The following is a 27500-nucleotide window of genomic DNA, read 5'->3' on the forward strand; positions in this document are numbered from 1 at the left end:
AAATAAAAATAACGTAGTGACTAAGAACGAAGAAAGAAAAAAAGAATGGATGTGTGATAGACATGAAACTCCGAGTAAGATTATGGCAAAAACAAAAAAAAAAAAAAAATGTAAAAAAGAGTATAGTAATAAAGAACCAACGAAAAAAAACTAATAAACTAAGAAATTAATGAATAATAGATGGAAAACACGAAGAGAAAAACACATACTAGTAGATTCAGGATAACGGTAGAGCAGAGAACAAGTAACATGAAAACTAGAGAGAGAGATGGACGAAACACAGGCAAGATAAACCCGTGAGATGGATAAACGCATGATATAACAGCACATGATAAGAATACTAACCGAGAGATTATCATAAACTCACTAACAACGACTCCATTTCTCAGGAAGGTGAATGTACGTGTTGTGTTGCTATTGTGTGGTATTTGCAGCTCCCTCTCTGTCTGTCTGTCTGTCTGCCTGTCTCTCCTCTCTGAATCGATCTTTGCTGAATAACAGAGAGAGGAGTACGAGAAGATAACATTTAATGACACACACACACACACACACACACACACACACACACACACACACACACACACACACACACACATAGAAGTGCTTGAAATAAAGGTGGTTATTATATTTTGCTTCCTCTTTACGTTATCAGCAAATGATGAGCTGCGCAAACCCTTGATAATGATAAACTAACGTGAGAGTGAGAAAGTGTGTGTGTGTGTGTGTGTGTGTGTGTGTGTGTGTGTGTGTGTGTGTGTGTGTGTGTGTGTGTTTCCAGTATTATGTTGTATCCGTGCACTCGTCCAAGGTGAGATGTAGTACTAGAATGGTGTGTGGCTGGATGTGGCAGGCGAAACAAGTTGGGTATGCAAAGCTGCATGGATATGGCGGCCAAAGTGCAGGATGTTTGATTGCCTAAGAGACAAGACATAACGTCAACACAGTCGGAAGAGTTGGCCAACCCAGACCCAGCATCGCGAGCTTTTCATGTCGTTGTGCGTAACTCTGTGTCAGCTGTACTTAGCCTAAACAAAGGATTAAAGCTCCTAGAGAGAGAGAGAGAGAGAGAGAGAGAGAGAGAGAGAGAGAGAGAGAGAGAGAGAGAGAGAAAATGGCGACAACAAGACGGTATTGGGTTAAGATCTAGAAGCAGCAGAAACTACCCAAGTATTGATCTTATGACAATTATCTCGTTCTGTCTACCAGTGTTCCTTTTCCTCCTTTTTTCTCTCTCTCTCTCTCTCTCTCTCTCTCTCTCTCTCTCTCTCTCTTGGGTAACAAAAGCGCCCTTCACTCCTCTTTTCTTCCCCTATTGTTGTGTCTGTCTGTCCTACATTTTGCTTCCCTCTTCTCCTTAACTCAAGCCGACTTCTGCTCCCGTTGCTTCCCTCCGCTCCCTACACCAGCCTCGCCTGCTTGCCACTCCTCACGACAGCCTCGTCCATCACACACACACACACACACACACACACACACACACACACACACACATATGGACGCACGTAAGGCAATGTATCAAATTTTCTTCCTCATCACCACCATGAATAATACAATTTTCCTCCGTCCATGATTGTTGTGTTTGTTGATGGGTCTCTATTGTTTGGCTAGCACCCCTTTTGATTGGTGTGTTTCCTTTTCACACACACACACACACACACACACACACACACACACACACACACACACACACACACACACACACCGACGAAGTGAACATCGATCTCACGGTTTAAAGAGAAAGTTTCAACCTCCTCTTCCAGTGTGTGTGTGTGTGTGTGTGTGTGTGTAGGGAATGGGGTTACTAGCTCGTCCTCACCCGCTAGCTGCTGTCCTTGCGTGTGCGTGCGCATACAAATTAATACTCCTCTACCTACGCCCCATCTCACCACTAGCACGGAATTCTCACTAGGCTGATAAAAAAAAAAAAAAGCAATAACGTCACGAATTTGCCGATAAGTAGGTAGGTTACTGTTAGGGGACGGTGTTGCAGTGTACGTAATTAGTCTTTTTACATATCCCTTAAGATTTTCTGGGTCATCATAATCTTTACGTGGTAGGATTAGAAAAAGGGATTAGAAAATTATCAAGAATTCAAGTCTCTGTGTTTTCTGCTGATCGTTAAAGGGGAGAGGATGGGATGTAGAAAGGAGAATTCTACTCACACACGCACACGAGCACACGCACACGCACACACTATAGAGGAAGCAAGTTGAGAGGGTTAGGATTATTAACCTGGAAATACTCGACTGTTCTTCAATGTGCGTGGATGTAATCAGCGGAAAGAGGCGTTGTTAGGGCTCTCAGTGGGACGGGACTTAGAGGTAAAAGGGGAAGAATTGTTTGGTGGGAAGTTCATATGTGTTGAAACGGAAAGTGAGGTGAGGAAATGCGTGCGAGGAAGTGGGCCTGTCTAAAAGGAACAGAAACTATATAAAAGGTGAAGTTATGGATAAAGGAGTAAAAGATAGATAAAGTGTAGGTGACGTCGAATATACTTAGTGGGTATGAATAACACCAATGCATACAGTTCTTGGAGAGAATGGTAATGAAAGAAGCGAACGAAGACATTCCCAATCTAGTAAGGCAGAAGTGTAACATGGTCTCTCAAAAAAGGAATAAGCAGAGAAAAGACATATAGTTATAAAGATATACTAGTAATGTAGCTGAAGAGATATGCAGATAATGATATACACTGAGGGTGAGAAAATTCTAGGTGGGAAGAAAAGAGAGAAAAAAGTGAACGACAAAAAAATATATTGATGAAAGAGAAAAAAAAAGTGTATTTCATAAGAATTGGACGAGGGAGCAAAAGAAAAAAAAATAATGATGGAATGAAGAATGGAGCAGCTGATGGAGGAGAAAGAAGCAGACAACGTCGCCATGCAGGAGAAAAACTGGGGAGGAGTGTAAATATACATGAGAAGAAGCAACACGCAGGAAGTGGAGAGGAAGGCTAGCGAGGCAAAGAAGACGGCTAATGAGAGCTGGGGGAGAGAATATTTAGAAATTTAAAGGAAAGAAATGTTGTTCAAGCAGGAAGTGAGTGGCGTGCACTATAGAGCAGTAAATGTCAAAGGTAGTTTCTGGTGCACATGGAAAAGTGCAGAGGACAGCGATGCGGAGAGGAGGTGCGGGCTGAAAACGATGAAAGGTCGTTGGATAGAATTGAAAAATATGTGTACGATGCATATACAGATTAGCAATAGCAGCTCTACTGTGCAGAGGCGGCTAAAGAGGAGAGTATAGTTGAGGATTAATAAGAATAATGATAAGAGATTATATTGAGGACAACGAGGAAGCAGCTGTATTGGAAAAGAAAATGTTTATACAGATTAACAATAGCAGAGGCCTTGAAGAACACAATAGGTGAAAATTAATGAGAATACTGATAACACATATTGAGAACAATAAGGAAGAGAATATTAATGAATAGAGAAAAGTGAAGATATAAAAATAGGAACAGAGGATTCCTTATGCAGGGGTTAATAAATAACAATAATGATAATGATAACAATAATAATAACAATAACAATAGTAATAATAATAATAATAATAGTAATAATAATAATAATAACAATAATAATAATAATAATAATAATGATAATAATAATAATAATAACAATAACAAGCAAAATATAATCTCAATGAAAAAATGTAATAAATGTACAGATTAGCTTCAAGCAGAGTTAGGTGAGGAATATAATGCCAATAAAATAATAAAAAAAGAAAACTGACAACAGCAGCATTTTGAGAGCAACGAGGAAGCCGAATAGAAAAAAAAAAATAAAGATTTATATACACCCGCAGCAATAGTCGACCCACAGCAGAGATGGCGGAGGAACGCAGTACTTGGAAAATAATAGAAAATACGTTAACAAAATATTGGGAAATCTGAGGAAGACGAAGTGTAAAAGTAGGTTATTTTTGCGTGTTTCTGGAATTGAATCAGTGCCGCAATAATGAATGGCAAGAAATATGTACTGAGCTCAACATTCCAGAGAAATTGGTTTGGGCGAGTAGTGGTTCAGAATTGTCCAAAAGTTTTGAGAATGAACAGAATAATTGTGAAAAGTGAAAGTTGCGTTGACCAGAATTACTAAGAGATGCGAAAATGTGTGAAAAAGAAAGACGAGTATGCGACATTAAAGACTTCGAAGACGGGAATCACTGAGGTTACTTTGGAAAGAAACAGAGTGACTTTGGGAATGAATAGAGTGATTTTCGAAGGAATGAAAATTGCTTTGCCTCAAAATTGGAAATACGTGAAAATACCCTTGAAAAGAAAGACTGGTAAGTGATTAAATAAAAGACTGAAAGGTGAGAATAACTAGGATCACTTTGGGAAGGGATGGCGTACCTTTGAAAAGAGCCACCTGTAAAATGAGTGAACGTTGCATCGGTCAGAAATTTTAAGAGGTGAAAATGTTTTGAGAAAACGCAAATGATATTTGACGTTAGAATTTTTGGAAAGTTGGCAGAAATGATAACATGTTACGTGCTGTACGAGGCAAGTGTTAAAAAATTATGGTGAGGGAAGCTCCTTACTGAGCGGAGACCGAATGGAAGAGATTCAAGACAGCTTACATGAAGATGCGTCTCATTAAACTCTCATCAAGGGCAAGATCATATTTGGTGGAGGATAGAGATGCGTGCTTCTCCTATGATTGTAACGTCCCTCCCCCTCTCTTTCTCTCTCTCTGTAGGTAGTGCAGGAGGGCAAGGCTGAAGAGATGAGAGGAATGGTGGAATACGATTTAGTAAAGTTTATTCATGCTAAAGAAATTGAACAGCGTCTATAACAACAATGTGAACGAACCAATGGAAGTTGAAGTTTACCTGTTCCTTTAAAAAACCTTCCAGCTTCGTAAAAAACAGCAATTATTTGATACATTAGAGATAAATATAGATGAAATTGTGGTGGACGAAAAACTAGACACGATTATAGATAGAAAATATATATCCTAGTGTTACTCATAATAAAGAGCTGTGGAACGAATAAAGGAAAGCCTTGATTCTGAAGGAGTTAATACCGGGAAGAAATGTTCAAACTTCGCAACAAAATTTGGAAAGACCCGAGGCAGAGCGAAGTGAAACTGAATATTCCGAGGCGCAAAGTGATACAGTGCTGAGAGAATGGATGTTTAAGAGGTGCTCCGATGCTCCTCAATGGTGAAACTGAAACAGGTTGTAAACTTTTGCTACTCGGGATCAAATATTGCTGCAGCTGTGCCGTGGGGATCTAGATACTAACACACACACACACACACACACACACACACACACACACACACACACACACACACACACAGTATAAACGAATAACAGGATGGTGTAAAAAATATCGTCAATTCTTTCTTTATTCTCTTTTCTAACTCATTTTTTTCATAGCATCATTATTCTCCATACTGTCCTTTTTTCCCCACAACTTCTATTTCTCCTTTTTATTTCTAATTCCACCTCTCTTATACAAGAAAGCACACCACCATCATAATCACCATAACCACCACCATCACCACCACCACCACCACAGCATCTGACGATCACCCTCACACACCCCAGTAGCACATTCCAGCGTCAGTGTCTCGTGTCAGGCATGGAACGCCAGCATCCGGTTGCGTGAGAGACAGTAGGAAAAACTTCATCGATCCTGCCTCAATCTGTTTCATATTGCGTCAACCTTCGTGACTCCCGCGCCCTGAGACTGCTGGTGACAAGGGGGCCAGTCAGCAGGGTGGGTCTCGGGGTCTTGGGGGTGTGAAGACAGACAGACAGGCGGACAGATAGATAGACAGACAAGCAGACAGGTGGACAGACAGGCAAGACAGGGAAGTGGTGGTGGTTGCTGCTTTTGTTAGTGGAGTTTTTTTTTTTATTTGGTTGTTTGTTTGCTGTTGGCGGGATGTTGTTGCTATTGTTGTTGTTGTTATTTGTTGTTGTTTGTTGGTGTTGTTTGTTTTGTTGTTGTTGTTGTTATTATTTTAATTATTATAACTATCATTATATTTATTATTTTCATCATTATTATTTCTCTTATCGTAACTTCAACGAGAGCTATTTGAAGAGAGTTTAGGTGAGGGCGCAGAAGCGTTTCAGAATCCCTTTCACAGGGAAACCCTGAGACTCACTGCTCGTTCCTGCTTTTCCCTGCTCCTTATTAACTGAACTCCTTCAAGAGTGGAGTATCGGAACATCTCTGAAACTGATATGCCTATGAGTTGTATCCTAGCGAGCTTTATTCCAGCGTGTATACCTTGCCAGCCTCCTTCTCGCTTAATTAAAAGACAAGTGTATTCGTATCTACCTTCCATTAATCCATCCGCTCATCCAATTAACCTAACTTAACTCAACCAAACATTATCAAACCTAACCTAACCTCACCTAACTTAACCTAATCTGAACGAACTTAAACCTAGTCTAACCTAAAGTAAGTAAATTTAACTAAACTTAACCAAAACTAATCTTATTTAACCTGAGCTGACTTAAATCAACCTAACCTAAGACTAACTGAAACTAACCTAATCTAATCCAACCAAGCCTATCCTAATCTACCCTAAAACTACCCTACACTAACATCACATTAATTAAATAACCGGCCAACCAACTATGACTGTCCACCTCATCGCTACCCCGCCTCTTATCGATCTCCAGAAAACTTCCACTTGGCGCCTGCAACGAATTCACTGCACGTTGACATCACCCCAAGGAAAAGCTTTAACTCAATAACAAATGCGTCACTGTCGTAGGAAGATGTGTGAGGGTTCTGCATATAGTGAAGTCATAGCCCTTTCTCTCTTCTCTCCAGCCCAGCATCATGATCACGAGTGTTGCTCAGTCACCGGACACCGAGGGGTAAAGTTACAATTGGTTCCCTGAGTGTGGCCTTGGGGTGCTCCATCTGATATGTGACGCTCATAATGCCTTCTTTCCACGGACCGAGAAAATGCGAGGCGGGGAAAAGGGTGGAAAGAATGGCGCAGGGAAAGATGAAGGCTGGCAGGCTGGGAGGCTGGCTGGCTGGCAGGCAGAGGGAGGAAAGAGGAAAGGGGTAATACACACACAGATGGAGAGGAAAGGAGTAAAAGGTTGTACAGGAGAAAAATATGGAGAGGAATGAAAGGAAGGATGTAAAGATGGTGAGAGGAGAAGTGAATGAATGATATAGATGGGACGAAAGAAAGTGAGGAAAGATGAAAAGAAAAGGAGAGATAGTAGAGAGAGACAGAGTTAATGGAAAGCAAGAGAGAGAGAGAGAGAGAGAAGAGAGAGAGAGGGAAGAAAATTGGTGCAAGAAGATATGGCAAGGAATGAAAGAAGAAATATGAAGAAAATAATGACCGGAGAAAGAGATGAAGGAGAGATGAAGCAAGGAGAATAGAAATAAAAGAAAGGATAGAGAGAGAGAGAGAGAGAGAGAGAGAGAGAGAGAGAGAGAGAGAGAGAGAGAGAGAGAGAGAGAGAGAGAGAGAGAGAGAGAGACTAATGGAAAAAAGATAACGAAACGATTCATGATAAATGTATGAAAAGAAAAAAAAAGTGACGAAGGAAGAAAAGAAAATGGAACGAGAAGACACCCAAAAAAAAAAAAATTAGAGAAAATTTCATATCAAGCGTAGAAGATGATCAGGAGACGAAAACAGAAACAGTAATGCAAAAAAAGAAGAAGAAAAGAGGAAAAAGAGAGGGAGAACGAAGGAAAATAGAACTGAAAAAAAGATAAATATTTTGAAAAGGCAAAAGGAAACCAAAACATAAAGAAAGACTAGTAACGAAAAGAAACGAAGGAAAATAAAACAAACTAACACAAGGATAGTTAACACAGAGTAGCGTCGTGGAGGACACTGAGAGAAGAAGTTACATTAACCAAAGACGAGGAAGAGAGAGAGAGAGAGAGAGAGAGAGAGAGAGAAGATGTAGACGGACACAACGAAAGGGACATGAAGTAAACGAAGTGCTGAGAACAACTGGAAAGGTGAATAGATAAAATAACAGAGAAAGGAGAGAGAGAGAGAGAGAGAGAGAGAGAGAGAGAGAGAGAGAGAGAGAGAGAGAGAGAGAGAGAGAGAGAGGAAAAAAGAAAACAAAACAAAGGGAAAAAAGAATTGGGAACGATTCATACACCAATGCCCTCACACACACACACACACACACACACACACGCACACACAGGAGGCCCTTGATAACTGAGACCCAAGGTAAAATGGAGGAGCGTAGAAGGGAGGCGGTAGTGTCAAACCATAACTTTAACCTCAAATCTAGCAAGGAAAAAAAAATAATAAATCTATCCCGACTCATTTCCCTCAGGACCAGCATGGGTGTCTCCAGCTCTCCCTCAGCCCAGATTCTCGAAGCTCACCCACCTTAGTCTGTGATCACGAGAGTCTTTCAGGGATACTAGAGGCTTTCAGAGTGTGTGCAGTTTTTCAGGGATGAGCCACGGCCCTATATAGCTGATCTGTGAGGTGAATCGCGTCCTCACACACACACACACACACACACACACACACACACTCATACTCACACTCGGGGCTGTGGACATTGAAGCAACTCGGTGGAAAAGGCTTAGAGAAAGGGTAAAGGATGTGTGTGTGTGTGTGTGTGTGTGTGTGTGTGTGTGTGTGTGTGTGTGTGTGTGTGTGTGTTATGTAATGTTGTATAAGTGTAGTGAAAGACATATTCTCTCTCTCTCTCTCTCTCTCTCTCTCTCTCTCTGGTATCGCTGATGGTCACTTTTACTTAACGAAATGGATAAAAAAAAAAAAAAGAGAAAAACAGACCCAGGGAATCATGCGAACTCAAAACTAAATCGTTGTCAGATTCTTCCTCTAACACAAAAGCAAATATCAGATAATCGACTGGTTAAAAAAGATTAAAAAATTCAGTCAGTCAGTTAAATAAATCCCCTTTTATTTGTATTTTTATCCTATGAATTATACCGCGACTGACATTAACCTTTTCAATAGCACAGATCCAGTATCATTGTGTTTCATATGCCATTTAGAGGATTGGATCAAGTTAGGGGTGACACTTCTCGTTATGAATGTGGTTATAAATCATCTGGTTACTCATAAAACGCAATTAGTATGTGATTTGATTCTATTGTGACTGACTAGTAACGTGAGGTAATGGAGTTTTTGGAGGCTGCTTGTAATACTCAATGGATTAAAAGCAACTGAAAAGAAATTATGTATGTTTTGTTTTACTGGTGTTATTCAAAGGGTTTTCGATTCTACTAAACAGTTATTCATATGTTATTATTTTCCTACTGAAGTGATATCACACTAAGCATTTATTTTTCTGTATGACTAATTTCTGTGTGTATTCTTCAAGGTACGGTCAGTCTTTACATAAAGTTACACTAGCATTAAAAAAAGCAACAGTATAATTGATTTCTACCAGTGTTTTTCAAGGGGGCTGTCACTGTCACATCGCATAACCATTGAAGTCCTAGAGTGAACATTGAGATTAAGTTACGTTGGGTTAGGTTAATTGTTTCTTGCGTTCCTGGATAAAGAAAAACAAAACGTCAAGTGAAGTACATAGAAAACTAAGAAAAGCTAAAGTCATGCAGTGAATATTGAGGTTAAATTAGTTAGGTTAGGTTGAGTGTTTCCTTGTTTTCCTGGATAAAAAAGTACAAAGAGAAGTTGCCAAAACATATATAGATTCCGCTATTTATCTCGCCTATTCTAACTAGTATTCAAAGAAAGTTATGGCAGTACTTTCAATAATATTCTCAATGATACTACCAATAGTTCCCAAATATTCCATACCAACAGTAAATAAAAAAAAAAAATTCATATAAAATAACCTGACTGATCTCTATAACCAACTGAAAATAGCTCCAATACGGGATGAGAAACTTTTAAGAATATGAGAGTACAGGCACACACGCAACCTTTAAACATGGAGCAGCTTCGCTTCTACCTCGTATATGTCAAGAGGCGTCTCGGGTTCCTCCGAGTCACTATTCACGTGGTAATAAAAGCTGATTGTATAGGATTTAGTCTCACGCCATTCTTATCCTAATATGAAGCAAATTATACGCGTTTCCAATCAAACTAGTGGTCAGAGAGAGAGAGAGAGAGAGAGAGAGAGAGAGAGAGAGAGAATATTAGACAATCAAACAAACAAAAAGAAAGAAAAGATAAGAAACAGAAATAAAATGTACAAATGGCGATGGAGAGAGAGAGAGAGAGAGAGAGAGAGATGTAACAATAACGAAATCTCCAGCACAGTAAATAGGGAAGCGATAAGATCTTTTCCTGGTGTGGCGGGAATTGCCGGCATAAGGTGGCGCATGGTGCAAGGTGGATGCAAGGTGTTTAAGATGGTGCAAGGAAGAACCCGGCGATGAGGAGAGGAGGGGTTACCGGCCCGCGTGTTCCTGGTGCAGTTCACGGTAACACAGCGGGTGGGCAGAAGATGGTGCAAGGAAGAATCCGGCGATGAGGAGAAGAGGGGTTACCGGCCCGCGTGTTCCTGGTGCAGTTCACGGTAACACAGCGGGTGGGCAGCCTGGTGGACTTTAGACTTAACCACTTCAATACTGGAACACATTTTTACCTTAAGATTAGACCATTTCATTGACATTAGCAAGGGTTTACGGAGGTCAGAAGATTAACCCCTCTAGTACCAGGACGCTTTTCCATGTTCATTCTGCTTACTATTTGGTGATTCTATACAGCTTCAGAAACTCATATGGAGGATTAAAATAGTGAAGACTGTTGCTACTAATCCTCTGACCTCCATAGACCCTTCCTAATGTTACTAAAATGGTCTAATCGTACACAGATCTCAAGGTAAAAATGTGTCCCATTACTGAAGGGGTTAAATGGCTAAAGTCTTCACAACACTTAACCCCCACACAAGTTTCTGAAGCTGTATAAAATCACCAAATAGTTAGCAGAATGAATATGTAAACGTGTCATGGCACTGAAGGGGTTAAGACACTGTGTTGGGTTTCGCGATGAGTAACCTCTGAAATCTTACGCATGAGCAAGTTTGTGGGTTGTTATTGTCATCGTTATTACTATTGTTATTGTTATCTATATTGTTGTTATTGTTATTGTTATTGTTATCATTATTATTATTATTATTATTATTATTATTATTATTATTATTATTATTATTATTATTATTATTATTATTATTATTATTATCATTATTATTATTATTATTATTATTATTATTATTATTATTATTATTATTATTATTATTATTATTATTATTATTATTATTATTATTTTATTATTATTTTTTTATTATTATTATTATCATTATTATTATTTTAATTATTATTATTGGTATTATTATCATTTGAAAGAGATGTAGCTAAAAAAATATCGAGAGAGAGAGAGAGAGAGAGAGAGAGAGAGAGAGAGAGAGAGAGAGAGAGAGAGAGAGAGAAAGTAACCAAGTATTGCACAACTGAAAACATTCAATACCCTTTAGAACGAACAATAAAAAAAAAGATAATAATAAATGAATAAACAAATAAATAAATAGAAGGAAAACATATCTATCACGTCACAATAAATAAATAAAAAGATAGATAGATAAATATACAAATAAATAAATAAACAAGATTACACACACGCTACTGCAAACACCAGATACTTTCCTTGCTATCTTTTTGACCGACGTTTAGTGTGTCAATGCAGAGTACATGTGTGAGAGGAGCGTCTGCCGAGGATACACTTAGAGAGTAGCAGCCTAGTGACAGTGAAACCTCGAACATTGCATGGCCTTGACTTCGCCCTGCTTCAAACTCGGTGTGTGTGTGTGTGTGTGTGTGTGTGTGTGTGTGTGTGTTCAGAATCATCAGTTCAAAAGTTTTCTTGTTTTTATGTAGCTGATATCATCTTTACTCTTCCTCTTCTTGCCCGTCCTCTTTCTCTTCTTCTTCTTCTTCTTCATCATCATCATCATCATCATCTTTTTCCTCTTTTTCTTCTTTTTCTTCTTCTTCTTCTTCTTCTTCTTCTTCTTCTTCTTCTTCTTCTTCTTCTTCTTCTTCTTCTTCTTCCTGCTCCTCTTCCTCTTCCTCTTCCTCCTCCTTCGCTTCTTTTTCCTCCTCCTCCTCCTTCTCTTCCTCCTCCTCGTCCTTGTTCTTGTTCTATTTTTATTACTACTATGTTTTTACTGTTGTTTCTGCTACTACTACTATTGCTACTACTACTACTACTACTACTACTACTACTACTACTACTACTAATAATAATAATAATAATAATAATAATAATAATAATAATAATAATAATAATAATAATAATAATAATAATGATAATAATAATAATAATAATAATAATAATAATAATAATAATAATAATAATAATAATAATAATAATAATAATAAGAAGAAGAAGAAGAAGAATATCTTAAAACTACCTGCACCACTACAACCAACAACAACAGTAACAACAACAACAACAACAACAACAACAACAACAACAACAACAACAGTAACAACAACAACAACAACAACAACAACAACAACAACAACAACAACAACAACAACAACAACAACAACAACAACAACTAACAATAGCAGTAACAGTGATATTGGTAATTATGATTGTGATAGTGTATCTGTATCGTTTTGAATAATTATCCTTTACTTCTTATTTAATTTCTCTTCACTTTACTACTTTATACTTTCTTCTTGAGCCAGAGTGGACGCCAGTTTACCTATTGGTTGTTTTTATTTTTCGCTTTAGTTGAGGCTCGTTTATGTTAAAAACCTCTATAGCCTAATCAAAGTAGCTGACCTTCAGTTATCAGATTTCCAATATTTTTTTTCTCTCTCTCTCTCTCTCTCTCTCTCTCTCTCTCTCTCTCTCTCTCTCTCTCTCTCTCTCTCTTTCGCTGTAACATGACATTCTTTCTGTGCTCCTCAATCGGAAATGTCACCGTTGTGGCTGTCGGTACCGTTCACCTCGGCCTTACCGCGGCCACGGTGAGGGTTTGCTGCCATTGATCTGAACTATTTGTGTGAAGGCAAGTCAATCGCTTCAATGATTCAACTCATGTGTTCTGGGTAGAGCAGGATCGAGGTGCAATGCATGAGTTCTGAGATCGAAGCCATTATAAGCGCGTGGATTGAGTGGCCATGAAGAGTACAGTGAGTTGCAGTTTGAGGAAATGTGGAATAGTTTTGTCTTGGAGGGCGCGCCATTAGTATCAGACAGGGTGGCGCCGTCTAGTGGTGGCGGCGTGACGAGCACTGGTCATGGGTGGGTTAATTGATGGCCTAAGATGACCTTAAGCTGCACCAAGACGTAGCACTCCATTACGCGACATGTTGACCATGCATGATGAGTGCCCGGGTTGCTGAATACTCCAATATTTAGCAATACATTTCTTCTCAACAGTTACTCTTTTTTCATTTCTCTCTCTGTGCGTCATGTTTGCTTGTGAGTTATGTAAGTACGTACGTGTAAGGCTCAGGCACGAAATGAAGGCGCCTGCACTTTCTGGGTGATGAGTTATTCCGTGCAGGCTGTGGCATGCACTGGGGCTTTTGTTAAGGCTTTGCAATTAATAAAGGCCACGACTTGGATTTCCAGGGCTGGATTACATGTGTGAGGAAGGAATTTGATTAGGGCTTGACATTGAACAATGTCACCTTTACAGTTAAAACTAAATTAGCTCTACAATTTCTAATAATATGGAAGTAAATTATGAGTTCATTTTAATATCTTTTGGAAAATAGTTTTGCAATATTATACAGAGTTCTTTTTAATTCTGAAAGTAGAATATTCCACGATACCTATCCCGAGTGATTACGCAAATATAGCTTTAAATCTTAATCATTTCTCATTTGTTTATACACCTGTGATCCGTTTTGATACAGTAAAAAGTTTGAAAAAATAGTCAGGGTTTGATGAATTGGACGCTGTGCTTCTAACCTTGTGGTGACGCTGAGTTGTGGCGAGGGTCTGGCGCTGCCACACCTCATTAGGAATCATTACGGGATGCATTTTCGAACTCTCAGAACCCTCCGCGTGTTTCTCCCTCAGGCACCAAACTGATTAAGCGCCGCCATTAGTTTAAAAGCCTTCAGAGTTCAGAAATCAGACTTTTTTGTGTGTATATAAGTCAGTTTCCTTATTACACGCAGTCAAGGTGTGTCGAGGCTCAGATCGAATCACCGAACCGCAGACCTACTTAGCTCTTGAATTTATGTAGTGATTTTTTTATAGTATCAAACCCTCGCACTTACTTCACCGATGCTGCCAGGTATTGCACAACAACATATCAGCCCAACCTCACGTCTTTCCCAAGCAAACACACAGATATTTATGCAGTAGCCTCGGCTCCCTAACGACCTCGCTTGGCGTCGCGATGGTGGTGGCGTGGACTGAGAGAAGGGGTAGCAGACTAAGTTTTTCTGTTGACTTCCTCTCTCCCTCCTTAACCCGCCCGCTCACGCCACTCCGACGCCCCCAACGCTAGCTGACCACGTCCCCGCCTCCCGCTGGCTGACGCCTCACCAATTAATTATGCTAAAAAGGAAGAAATACGATTGGTTTGATGGTTCATAAAAGAGCAATAAATCAGTGAGAGGCGCGCTCTTTACTACTTCTCATCATGCACCCCTGTATTGTTTGTGAGTCCCGAGAGGCAGCATGAGATTAACTGCACGAAATACAAACTCATGCAACTGATTTGATTGGTTGGGTGAAGTGTGCAGTCGGTGTGTGTTGCAAGCGTTTCTCTTTTCAGGTTTCTTTCCCCTGGGAGCCTCGTAATGGTTCTCCGTGAAAGTGGTAAGCACTGCATCGATGGCGGTGTTTGATGAACGTGACGTCGTGACTCATGATACCAGACCCTACTCCGCCCCGCCCGCCCACCAGTATACCAAGGGCGGCGCTGACAGAGGCGTGACATTAACGTGCTTTATTATACTATTCGTGATGGAAGCGAGCTCTATATAGGAGGCCGAGGAATTAATTACCAACGAGATTTCTACCATTAAATTACACTATCCTTTTAGCCAGCGGTCGCCTTGATGAAAGTAAACACATAATCACAAGGCAAAGCAAACAGGGTGTGGCCTTCCTGAACCCTGAGGGAAGCCGATGATGGGCTGCACCAACAACCACAAGGCTCGTCTCTGGATAGGCTCCTCATGATGATAAAAGACAGTCACTAGTGGACCATTTCCTCCCCTCACTGCCTAAGGAAGCTGACCTTGCTTCCCTTCGCCCGCAGCGCCGAGCCCCACACAGCAGCTGAAGGAGGCACTTGTCTCAGCCTTGTCAGCGCTACACCAGAAAGCAAAGCAATGACTTTGTGGTACTGCGAAATTAGAAGACTTCCGCAAATACGATGTGGAGCCTGTGGTGGATGGGCTGCCCAGTCTGCATGGATTACATTGTATTCGGCTTGAACGGCGTTGAGGAGATGAGGTTGACAGAGAGGTGTGAGGCGTTACGTAAGAGAGAGAGAGAGAGAGAGAGAGAGAGAGAGAGAGAGAGAGAGAGAGAGAGCAAATTTAGGTGGATTTGGCCCTTATGTGTGTGGAATCATGAGGAGTGCTTCACAGTCCCAAAATAACCGCAATACAAAAGCGTACACGGCAATCATTGTCCAGGAAGCGGCAAACAAGCAGGTGACACAAGGGAAAGCAGAGTGGCCAGACTCCTGCTTCTAATCACCTTCATGTTTCTGCTTTACAAAGTTGACAATGCTGTGTAGTGTGTGATTTAGTTTTCGCACTCAAGGCAGCGGCCAGTGTGTGTGTGTGTGTGTGTGTGTCTGATTAGTGCACATGGTAACAGACCCCGTTACAAATCTAGGCAGTGTCAGGTGGCGGCGGCATCACCCTCGTGCTGCCTATACTACTTCATTGTTCTGGATAACATTCAGGGAGACAAATGTGTCTGGGTAGTGTTTAATGTGGCGGCGTGGAGGGCCCACCGGCACCATACTGTGGTAAACCCTTAGGGCGCCGCCGCCCTCACCGCCATTCACTATACACACACAACAGGCACTCCTGACGCCTTCCTCAGCTCATTAGAGGGATATAATAAACGTTAGATAAGGTACCTGACGCAGCTCAGCTCTTCCAAAATTCCAGGAAAATGCACCTTGACACAGCCAGAGCTGGAGTCACACTGGTGCCGGGGAGGCAGCCGCTTCTGGGGAAAAACAGGGCCATGTGCATCCCGATTCCCCTAAACCTGCGGGGATTGTTTCACCGAGAACTGTAGAGGATTTTGGAAAACTCATATGACCATGCAGGTTTCAGGAATGAGAAATTTTGACCAATACTAGTGTTATTATGTGAGATATTTCATTTGGAGTTGATTGATGTGTTATGGGAAGGGATTATATCATGCTCATCAGATGGCGCACCTGCGATGACTGTATGATGATTCCTTTGACAGAGGCGTGGCCTTCACACACTGCTGTATTGCTATTGCTTCTCCAGTGAGGATATTGACAAGGCTTTACAAATCAAACTCCACGCTCCTTTATTTTAACACTTAGTCCAGGGCTTCCGGCACAGCCATGGCGGCGGAAGTATTACACCATCAGTAATGTGTTGCTGGATCAGGTCTCCCCTTCTTTTGTTCTTTCCAACTTTTTATTTGGGTTCTCCTTTTTATAAACTTAGATATATTTGCACCCAATGTACATTTTGACTCATGCAAAACAAATCTGCTATGTCATCTAGGGAAAAGACTGTCGGAATTTCCCTAAAAGAGGGGAATTTCTGGGAGACTCATGACTGCGCCGGTGCGGGGCAGGTTGGTGGGGCCATGCCGGGCCATCCAGGATTTCTTGTTACATTACTAGAACATACTGTATGCCCCTGTGACTCGTCTTTCTCGGCATTGTGAGCTGAGAGACCGTGAGGGCGGCGGACATTATGAAAGAGCTTGTAACTTTCAGGTAAATCTGATGAAGCAACAGCGAAACTGGCAACAGACACAGCCGGGCTCCGTGGCGCGTATTGATCATGAAACCTCCAACCCTCGACGACCGGTTGAATATGTCACTTCCAGGTGTGGCGGCGGCGTGTCCACGCACCCACATTACCCATAGCAACCGGCAATAAAATAGAGGTGTTGAGGTATCGGCAGGGGTATGATGGGCGGCGTGGAGGTGGGCGTGGCTGGCAGAGAGGGGAGGCGAGGGGAGTCGAGGGGAAGGGAGAGCAAGGAAGGCACCTTGCAGGGAGAGACATGACTCAGGGAAAATGCTTCACGGTGACTCATATACCCACACCTACTCACTGGATTCCCTGACAGGTATCGCCTTATGCTTGACGACTACGGTAAATTTCCCCTCACACACACACACACACACACACACACACACACACACCTGCCGCCTATCACGTATCTCTATCTTTTGCCATGGCCACTTCCCGTAGGTGTTTGAAGGGGAGGCAGTTTACGTATTCCCCAGCCCGCTGCCTTCACCCAGAGGAGCATCATAATGAATGTGTTGAAATAGTAGCAGTACTCTCTCTTTCTCTCTCTCTCTCTCTCTCTCTCTCTCTCTCTCTCTCTCTCTCTCTCTCTCTCTCTCTCTCTCTCTCTCTCTCTCTCTCTCTCTCTCTCTCTCTCTCTCTCTCTCTCTCTCTCTCTCTCTCTCTCTCTCTCTTTCCATTCCACAGCACTGCTTCAAAAGAGATGAGAAGGATGAAATGAAGACTTCGTATTTTTCGTTCACACACACACACACACAGAGAGAGAGAGAGAGAGAGAGAGAGAGAGAGAGAGAGAGCCTCTACAACAACGATAATGAAACTCACATACATGCACAACTTCTTTGACTTGTCTTGCTTCGCCTCGCCTTGCTTGTCTGCATGGACGAGACTTCAATATTGATCTCAGTACATGACGCTGTTCTGCTCGTAATTATTGTCCTTTTCTCCGCACTCACTCACCTGTCTACCCAATATCCTGTTGAAGTAATGAAGAGTCTGCGTAATTATCCTATTTTTGTGTTTATCTCTTATCATGCCTTATCGACTAGTGTGGAGCAACGTGTTCTCGCTTCATAATCAGGATATCCTCTCTCTCTCTCTCTCTCTCTCTCTCTCTCTCTCTCTCTCTCTCTCTCTCTCTGTCATAAATAAATATCATTCATATCATCATGCATAAGCTAAAACACTCCTCTTTCTCACCACGACTATTTTTAAAGGCCATAGTAATGATTAACCACATTTTCAAGAGTGTTTCTCCTCAAAATAATGTAGATATATTATTTATCTACCACTGAAACTATAATAAACATCTTTGAAAACCAGTGTAACGTTAACTAGAGCCTTTTGAGAGTGTATCAAAATAATGTCCTCTCTTTCTCTCTCTCTCTCTCTCTCTCTACTATGAATAAATCAGCACAGCATATCGCCACACGAAGTCAGGTGAGCACGCCTCTTCCAGCTGAGTCACGCTTGGTTTTTGCGCAGGTGTACCAAGACTGCGCGTACCATTCAAGTATAACTGCAGCTTTGGACAGGTTATGGTCTCTCTCTCTCTCTCTCTCTCGTCGTCCTTCCTCCTTTTGATGGATGAAAGTGACTCCCTCTCGAGACGTCCCACGCATCTCTAACCATTCATTCCTTTTACAGATATTGTTTGTCAAGCTCCAGCGAAACAGGTCACAACACGCCTTTTAGTTTCCCTATGTACTCCGTCTCTTTAGCGAGTTTTGTGTGTTATTTGCTTAGTCTTATTCTGCATTTGTCTCGTTTTCGCTCAACCTACACACGAAATACTGGTATATCCTTAATTGTGTATTTAAATTCCTTATTCAGAAACGCTTTGCTCTCTCACCACGACTGCTTTCAAACGCCACTGAGATGATTAGCGCGGGTTTTCAAGAGTGTTTCTCCAGTTGATAATGTAGGAATCTTGTCAATCTGTCTCTAGAACTGTAACAACACCTTAAAAAATCGTGTACATTTAAATAAAGCTTTTGAAATAGTGGAAGTGAAATACAGAAGTGTTTGAGAATACGATCCTAATACACGGTGGTGAATAGAATCGAATAGGAGGGGATTTGAAAAGCAGCAGACTTTTAAGCCCTATTTATTTTGTTTTATCCGACAACACTGCGCTAGTTACAGTATTAGGACAAAAGTAACTACAGTATACTCGTAAAAAAAATAATCTTGCAGCTTAAAGGAAGAAAATGAGGCTCACTATTCTTTACTTTTTCTTCATCTAATTGCACTGTACCGGATACAATATTAGAAAAAAAAGGAAAGTACATAACAACCATTAATGATGAAACCGTTGCAGTATAGATGAAAAAATGTAGTGGAGCATTTCAGCAACAATTCCTCAGCACGTAGATTCGAGAACATTCATCTACAGACCTTGGCTTTTTTTCTTTTCTTTTCTTTTTTTCTAAGTAAGTGATTCATTTTCTCCTCACACGAATGCTCCTCTCGCCTTGGGACCGTTGCTAGGGTCGTTGCTAGGGACGCCAGTAGTGTCTTGAAGGGTGGCGCTGAAGACACTACCAATGTGCGTCGCTTTACTTTCAATTTGAGGTGTTGGTGTTGCCTAGATCCGTGCTGCCCAGACCCATGCCCCTTGTGGCCCACAGCTGAATGGAGAAGCGAGCCCTGCCACCGACGGGCCGCAGACATAAGGGACGTGGAAGGTGACGCCACACGACAGAACAGCAGTGAGGGGCGAGTGTGTACTGCAGGAGGGAGCTCAGACCTCGTTCATTACATAGAGGTGCTCCTACACTATCCATCAAGTAAGTGTATTGAGTGTTTCGATGTGTTTTTTTTTTTCTCTGTGCGTGGTGACATTGGATGGATCTGTATATTTTTTAATCTAGTTTTAGATGACTGGAAGGGCTTCGTTGATGTGTGCGTAGCTTAGGCATGGTGTTACTACTATATCTCCTTTTGACTACAACAGCAGCAACAACTACTACAACTACTATTTCTACTACTACTATAACTACTACTACTACTACTACTACTACTACTACTACTACTACTACTACTACTACTACTACTACTACTACTACTACTACTGCTATTTACTACTTCTACCACTACTTCTACTACTACTACTACTACTACTACTACTACTACTACTACTACTACTACTACTACTACTACTACTACTACTACTTTACTTCTCTCCCTCTTCATTTTCTTTTTATTCTTGTTTGTAACTGGTGGTATCATAGTTTTTATTTTTTTATTTTATTTTTACACCATTCACACAAACTGAGCATGACAAGTATAGTGTCATGGAGGTGTTCAGGATCTTAAAATTACTTTATTTGAATACGTGTTTGCAAATTGTTAAAAAATATATATTAGACGATAAAAAAAAGAAGATAAATTGAGAAAAAAGTTAGGTGAATGTGAACACACCTCATTAAGGATTTAGAATGAAAAAGACTGTCTGCTGATTAGGATCTGAAATGCTCAAATGATGTTTTTTTTTTTTTTTTTTTTTTCAAGGTGACAAAATTGATTTCAGTGTAAGTGTTGGAAGATCGTACAATAATTGGAATTCTGAATCATTTCATTAACACAAAAGGAAAGATGAAAAATAAAACATTTGTTGGATGAGATAAAAATCTGAAAAAAAAAAGACTTGCCATCAACAACATCAAAGAAACATGTGTGAGAGAATAGTTTAACTACTTGTATGACATTTGAAAGGAAAAGTGTTATGTAAGTAAATGGGTAAAAGAGCACACGTTACCCTCAATACAAGGCTACTCAGTAATTTAGATGCCTAATGCACACACACACACACACACACACACACACACACACACACACACACACACACACACTCTCTCTCTCTCTCTCTCTCTCTCTCTCTCTCTCTCTCTCTCTCTCTCTCTCTGTTGTCACCCAGTCATGTGTCTTGGATGTATGGCGCAATTCGTGAAAGATTCCTCGTTTTCCTCCTCATTGAAGTGTTCGCAGTGATCCAAGCAAACACTCATCTCTGCAGCAGCAAGAACGTGCCTGCATGAGTGACCTGGGTGTGTGTGTGCCTTTCAGAATGTCGATCAAGCTGGAGGACATGCTGACGGTGGTGAAGCCGCCACCCCAGGCCCTCGACCTCTTCCGCACCAAGATAAAGTGTAAAGAGGACTTCGACAAGGCATTCGAAAAAGTTCCGGAATATAAGATACGGCCCGAGAAGGTAAATGGAAGAGAAGCAAGGAGCGTGTGAAGTGTGTTGGGTGCGTTAATGAGTGAAGGCAGAATGAGAGCATGGAAAGATGGTCAGGGAGTGATAAGGCCAATAGAGTGCTGCCTTGAATATCTGTGTTAAAATTTAGGTTTATGTGTTGTTCAGTAAATACATCCTTACACGAATCTCTAACCAAGACATTTCAACGCTAGCGAACGTCTGTTAAGTCTGAAAGCTGCACGTTGTTGCCGGACTTGTAACTCTTCATTGAATTTTCATACATCACAGTGAAATTTTTGTTGACAGTCTACAGTTATACGATGTTCCTACCAGAAGCGTATAAGACACCGAAGCACCAGCCGTCACTCAGGATTTGTGAGAACATAAGAACATGAGACAAGCTGCAAGAAGCCGCCAGGCCTTCATGTGGCATTGTGGCAGTCCCTGTACGAAACATATCTACATTTCCACTTACCGTTCTTATCCACAAGATTGTCTATCTTTTAAAGGTCTCTAATGACTCAACACTAAAAACCTGATAATTGAGTCTATTCCCTTCATCTACTACTGTATTTGAGAACCAATTCTTTTCTCTTCTATTTATCTAACTTTATCAAGCTTGAACTGGTTTTTTTTTTTCATATCCTATCCTGATTACTGACACTAAAAATTTTAGTTATATCATCCTTGTTATATCACCTGTACAACTTTTGGATGCATAATGGACTTCTTGCCTACCTCAAGAACGCTATAATCTGTAGATGTCACTGAGGGCACGAAGAGTGCACGTCGAAGACACTTGTACTCGCATCTCCCTGCATCTTCAGATATTCGTACATTCGTCGGTATTCAGAAACTCTCTGCATGATCTCTCGCTGCGACTATTTTCAGAAACCACAGAGATGATTAGTCGAGTTCTCAAAATATTTATCTCATTGATACTGTAGAAGTGTTGTTCATCTGTCATTAGAATAGTTAAAATATCCTTAAAATAAACAAGTATAACTTCAACTAGAACTTTGTGAATGTAATCGAGGTGTAAGCAGAAATGTTTCAGAATATGGTCCAAGGAACGAACGTGCCGTAGATTTACATGTGCAGCAGCAGACTTAGTTACAGGCAGGTGATTACAGCAAGTATGTGTAGCAAGTGATGATAATGTCAGGGTTACCAATTTATGAAGGAAATCTGGATGAATGCAAACGACACATGTGTTTGAACACTTGTGGCGCGATGTGCGTGCTTTCCTACTTCCTCAGCTCCTCCGAGTAACACCCTGGCTTGACATAGCAGCATAAGAGCATAAGAGAGTAATTAAGGATGCTGCAAGTGCTAGTTAACCCTACAGCTCCTGAACACTTAAAAGATACCATCTGCTATCGCCGCCATGAATTAATCTAATCTTTAATGTCGGTGTACCTGCCACATTCTTGACGCAATCTTTTACAATCCAAAATGTTAATTAACTTTTTGCCTACTTCGTTCTCGAATATGATTTTTTATGCTTTATAACAACTCGTACGCATTCTAACTTATTTCCTAAATATAGAACCTAATTTAAATCTCCTTTACTGAGCCCTCTCACTCATCTCAATAGTCGTATCATATTACTACTCTCCCTCTGCTTTTCTAGGGCATGCATCTTAAGATATTCTAGGCTATCCAGATGAATATTTCAGCTTATGGCAATTTGATACGCAATTCTTCTGAAAGAAGCTCAAGATTACTTGTCTCGCGATAAGATGTGAGTGATAAACATTTCAACCCTGACTCATATCACGCTTATCACTCTTCTCAAGGAGCTCAAAGGAGTGAAGGTGAAATCAACTCCTTATATGTGTATGTATGTATATATATATATATATATATATATATATATATATATATATATATATATATATATATATATATATATATGTTTCATCTTTTTATTTTCCTGGTTATCACTTACTTGTTTAATTATTGATGACATTATCTGTAAACGAAACATTATTCTCTTTACTTACGTCTTACAGTTTTTTCTTTTCCTTCACAGAAGTTTATAATCATCTTATAGTTATTATTAAGCTTGACACTGCAGAAGCTGTCATGTGTATGTGTGTGTGTGTATGTACGTACACCTTTGAGGGCCTGAGTGCGTTGAGTGCTGACGGGTCTTGACTCACACTTAAAGGCTGGTGACACTTCTAGTACACACACACACACACACACACACACACACACACACACACACACACACACATAAGACTGCTGTGTGTGTGTGTGTGTGTGTGTGTGTGTGTGTGTGTGTGTGTGTGTGCGTGTGTGTGCGTGTGTGTGTACGCGCAAGCTACTTGTTTACTCCAGGCGTATTGATGTGTTTATAACTCTCCGCGTCTGTTTATATTATTCTCTCCTCATTGCCGTCAGAATGTCTGGAAGGCTGGCCGTGGGTTGTGTGGCTCCGCTTCCTGGTGTGTTTTTGTACCCGTGTTATATGTATATTTGTTACGTTTCTTTATTTTCTTTGATTTTGATTGGTTCATTCGTTCGTCTATTTGTTTATCAGGAATTATTTTTTGTATGTGTGTGTGTGTGTGTGTGTGTGTGTGTGTGTGTGTGTGTGTGTGTGTGTGTGTGTGTGTGTGTGTGTGTGTGTGTAGGCGCGTAATTCACCTACGGTCGTCTGTTGATCACTTAGTCAGTCGTTCCCCGATGGAAAAGTTAAGAACTCTTACTGACCGATCTTGAGTAGAACACCACACACCAGGTCAGTGAGGTCACATTTTCTCGGTTACATCCCGCACCTACGGGTACCTGCTGCTACGTGAAGAGAGGCCTGCCCATTTTCCTCGCTGAGCCCAGGACTCGAACCCAGGCATTTTCGATTGTAAGCCGAGCATGCTATACACTACACTATACAGTGTGTGTGTGTGTGTGTGTGTGTGTGTGTGTGTGTGTGTGTGTGTGTGTGTGTGTGTGTCCGAGAACTTTAAACCACTGAATAACCATGTGTGTGTGTGTGTGTGTGTGTGTGTGTGTGTGTGCCCCACCGACCTACTGCTGCGGGTGACATCGTGCAGGTGCGCCCAGACGACGTGATGGGCGAGGGGCCTGGTGGGTGGCGGGCAACCCATGACAGGACCGAAGACCTCCCCGAGCCTGCCTACGCGGATCCCCTTCCCCCCTCCATGCGGGGACTCAACATGGACGAATTCTACGAGGTCAGCCTCTCACTTGGTATTTGTGTAACCCACTTGTCATAGATTCACTAGAAATGACGGGTTTCTGCACTTAATTATCAAGCGTCCTGATTGTCTGCTTACTCATGTTAGCAGAAGCAGTGTGTGTGTTACGCTCTCTCTCTCTCTCTCTCTCTCTCTCTCTCTCTCTCTCTCTCTCTCTCTCTCTCTCTCTCTCTCTCTGAAAAGAAATACATCTAAATGCTCAATTTCATTAACGCAAAATTCGTATATTCTTCGTAAACATAGATCATATGACAAATAAAGAGACTGTCGCAATATCTCTTCTTTCCGCCACTGATAACATTCATACAATGACCATCTCTATTCTATCTTAATAATCTGTTTAAAGACTAGTGTAAGTTTAATTCAACATTTTTTAAGATGTGTGATATGTTTTCTTGATAAATGATACGTCGGGCGGCACACAGAAGACTCAGAGGAGGGCGCCGCCACAGCCGAGCCAAGGCCTCTATGGCACCTTGGCCTCGAGGCGGAGTGGCGGAGTGGGAGGGTGATTGAGGACAAGTCTGTGTGTTCATTCCGGATCATGCTTAATCTCTCTCTCTCTCTCTCTCTCTCTCTCTCTCTCTCTCTCTCTCTCTCTCTCTGATCACCTGCTTTCTTTTTTTCTAGAGTTAGATTTAAAATCTTGTCAAATTAGTTTATTTTTAGTTTATTATTCATAGTAGAGAGAGAGAGAGAAGCGGTGCCTATATTTCAATGAACTGTTTAAACCCCCCCACCTCTCTCTCTCTCTCTCTCTCTCTCTCTCTCTCTCTCTCTCTCTCTTATTTACCTGCCTTAACCGCCGCCGACAGGTTGACATAGACTGGCGGATGCTGACCACTGCCCGTCCAAAGAATCGCTGCGAGGAGGAGATATTTTCCAGGTAATTTTATCTCCCTACAGTTTTTCGTCTCTTTTGACCCTTTCCACCTTATCGTCTTCTTTCTCCCTTCCTCTCAGCTCTTTGTTCGGTTATTTTTATTGACTCGCTTATCCGCTCCTTTCTCTCTAACTGCTTCCTTCCTCCTCACAACCTCCCGTGCGCATGAATCACCGTCTTTGTTTTGTTTTGTGTATTTTCAAGACAGTACTCTGAAACACTTCCAAGCCGCATCCTGTCTTCTCATTTAAAAGGCTTTTAGTTGAAATTATTTGGGTTTTGTAAGGTGTTTTTACTCTTCTAGTGACACATTAATAAGACTTCTACATAATTTTCACGAAAAGCACTTACTCTTTAGAACTGAGCTAATTAATAATCACGATGGCCTTTATAAATTGTTGTGGCAGTAAGTGGATGGATACGGGGCCTACGTAATGCTGCCTGTGATATCATCAAGAGTTTTCGTTTTATATTTTTCCGCACCCATATTAGCTTGTGTTCCCATTCTTTCCATCCTCCTCCTACCCTGTTCCCTCTTGTACACTACTCCTATCCCTCCTCCTCCTCTTCCTCCTCCTCCTTCTCCTCCTCTTCCTCCTCCTCCTCCTCCCTCCGCGTCCACTCCTCCGCCGTCTGCCTCGCTCAAGAGTAAACACTCCGCTTTGCTCCCGAAGGCTGAGAATCAACCTTTCACCGTCAGTCTTCAGTACTTTCTCTTTCCTAAATATGGCGGGGCTGAGGGCGAAAAGAAATAATTTAGGACATCTCATCCTATGACTCGAGGCCTGACGTAACTCTTATTCTCGCGTATGTACGAAATCGGATGTAAATTATAATGTTTAGTATGTGTTAATGGAGCCTATAGCTGATGGAAGTTAAGTCCAGTTACGAGTATATTTTGCACCTTCACTTTCCTCCGCCGCCTCCGTCATTGCTGCCTCCACAACAGAGGAGAAAAAAATTGTGCCGTCAAGGTGTAATTCGATCCCGCAGTGACTTGAGGGTTTAGCTGTGACATAGCCCAGAACTCACTGTTTTACGTTTGTTGAAATTATGAGCGCACATATGTACACGCTTCATCTTCCCCTCCCCCTTCTTCTCCCTACATACACACCAAAAGTTTGCTTTACTATATAGTGACAATCAAACAACGCTACGCTTCTGTCAGTTCTGTAGTGTTTTAGTATTCACGGATTTACTATTCAAAACTTATCATTAAATTATCCTCATGATTTATTGTATACTTGAGTTATTTATTTAGACTTGGCTTATCTTCTGATAGTATTGTACTCCATTATTGATATGTTTACTGTTATCTATTCATGTTTGTCATATAAGAGAGCCACTGTCCAAGGGTAGCAAAATGATTGAAAGCATATCATTGGTCTATTCTTTTGATTCGTTGTATATTTACTTTTTGTAGACTTGCTTTCCTTCAAAGTGTTATCTACAGTTGTAGGTAGGTACAGCACAGGGATGATAAGTGGAAAGTAGATAAGTAGAAAAAATATAGTTTTTGTTGTTGTTATTGCCGCTGCTGCTGCTGCTGCTGCTGCTTCTGTTGTTGTTGATGATGATGATGAGGTTCTTGTTCCTGTTATATTCGTTATATAGACATATTTTCCTCATAAAATGTTGCCGGCAACTGTATACGAGTTATCATTTAATCACCTACCTATAGCTCCTCGTGCATACCTCTTCCCCCTTACCCATCATCCATCATCCCTCACCCTCACCCCCCCCCTAACCTCTCGCACACTTGCGTTATTCACTGATGGCACACCTGAGCATCTGAAAAGTGTAAAATAGCGATATGAAACTTGGCTGGCTAACAAATGTAATTATTCTTTTTAACATTTCTTTTAATAGTAGAGTAAGATCATTGCTATATGGAACATGAGGCGTCTGGTTGCCATCACATGAGAGGGCAACAATCTCCTAAAATAGAGTTGAATCCCTCGTATAGAGTACAGCACGCGACACGGGGCAGGTGCATGGTGGTCCAGTCAGGCCGTGTCGCAGCGCTGTCAAAAGTCTCCCTGAATATACACGCCTCAAGGACAGACACTGGTGATTTATTGCAACTCACCGCATCATCAGTCACACAATACTGAGGTTCGAATGTGTGGGTAAACAGGACAGAGAGAGAGAGAGAGAGAGAGAGAGAGAGAGAGAGAGAGAGAGAGAGAGAGAGAAATTATATATAAGTAAAAGTGTGTGTGTGTGTGTGTGTGTGTTAGTACG

At 41.1% G+C, this 27500-nt stretch overlaps 2 protein-coding genes across 4 annotated transcripts in view; one reads left to right on the forward strand and one right to left on the reverse strand.

Moving 5' to 3' along the window:
* The window catches only part of LOC123518929 (histone-lysine N-methyltransferase 2D-like), a 31676-nt gene extending 15531 nt beyond the window's left edge, over nucleotides 1–16145 (reverse strand). For both annotated transcript variants that reach the window (XM_045279999.1, XM_045280001.1), the window contains exon 1: nucleotides 16051–16145. The gene's annotated coding sequence lies outside the window, so the exon portion shown is untranslated. The remainder of the gene's footprint in view (nucleotides 1–16050) is intronic.
* A 3026-nt stretch (nucleotides 16146–19171) lies between these two features.
* The window catches only part of LOC123519019, a 13591-nt gene continuing 5262 nt past the window's right edge, over nucleotides 19172–27500 (forward strand). Inside the window, exons 1-4 of one of the 2 annotated variants that reach the window (XM_045280143.1) lie at nucleotides 19172–19731; nucleotides 21011–21155; nucleotides 24209–24349; nucleotides 25189–25259. In XM_045280143.1, coding sequence (XP_045136078.1) covers nucleotides 21012–21155; nucleotides 24209–24349; nucleotides 25189–25259 — 356 coding nt within the window. In that variant the 5' untranslated portion in view covers nucleotides 19172–19731; nucleotide 21011. Of the gene's footprint in view, nucleotides 19732–20865; nucleotides 21156–24208; nucleotides 24350–25188; nucleotides 25260–27500 lie in introns of those variants that run through there. The other variant, XM_045280142.1, reaches the window with a different exon arrangement.

The sequence above is a fragment of the Portunus trituberculatus genome, chromosome 44, assembly GCF_017591435.1.
Source record: "Portunus trituberculatus isolate SZX2019 chromosome 44, ASM1759143v1, whole genome shotgun sequence".
In the NCBI taxonomy this organism is placed as follows: Eukaryota; Metazoa; Arthropoda; class Malacostraca; order Decapoda; family Portunidae; genus Portunus; species Portunus trituberculatus.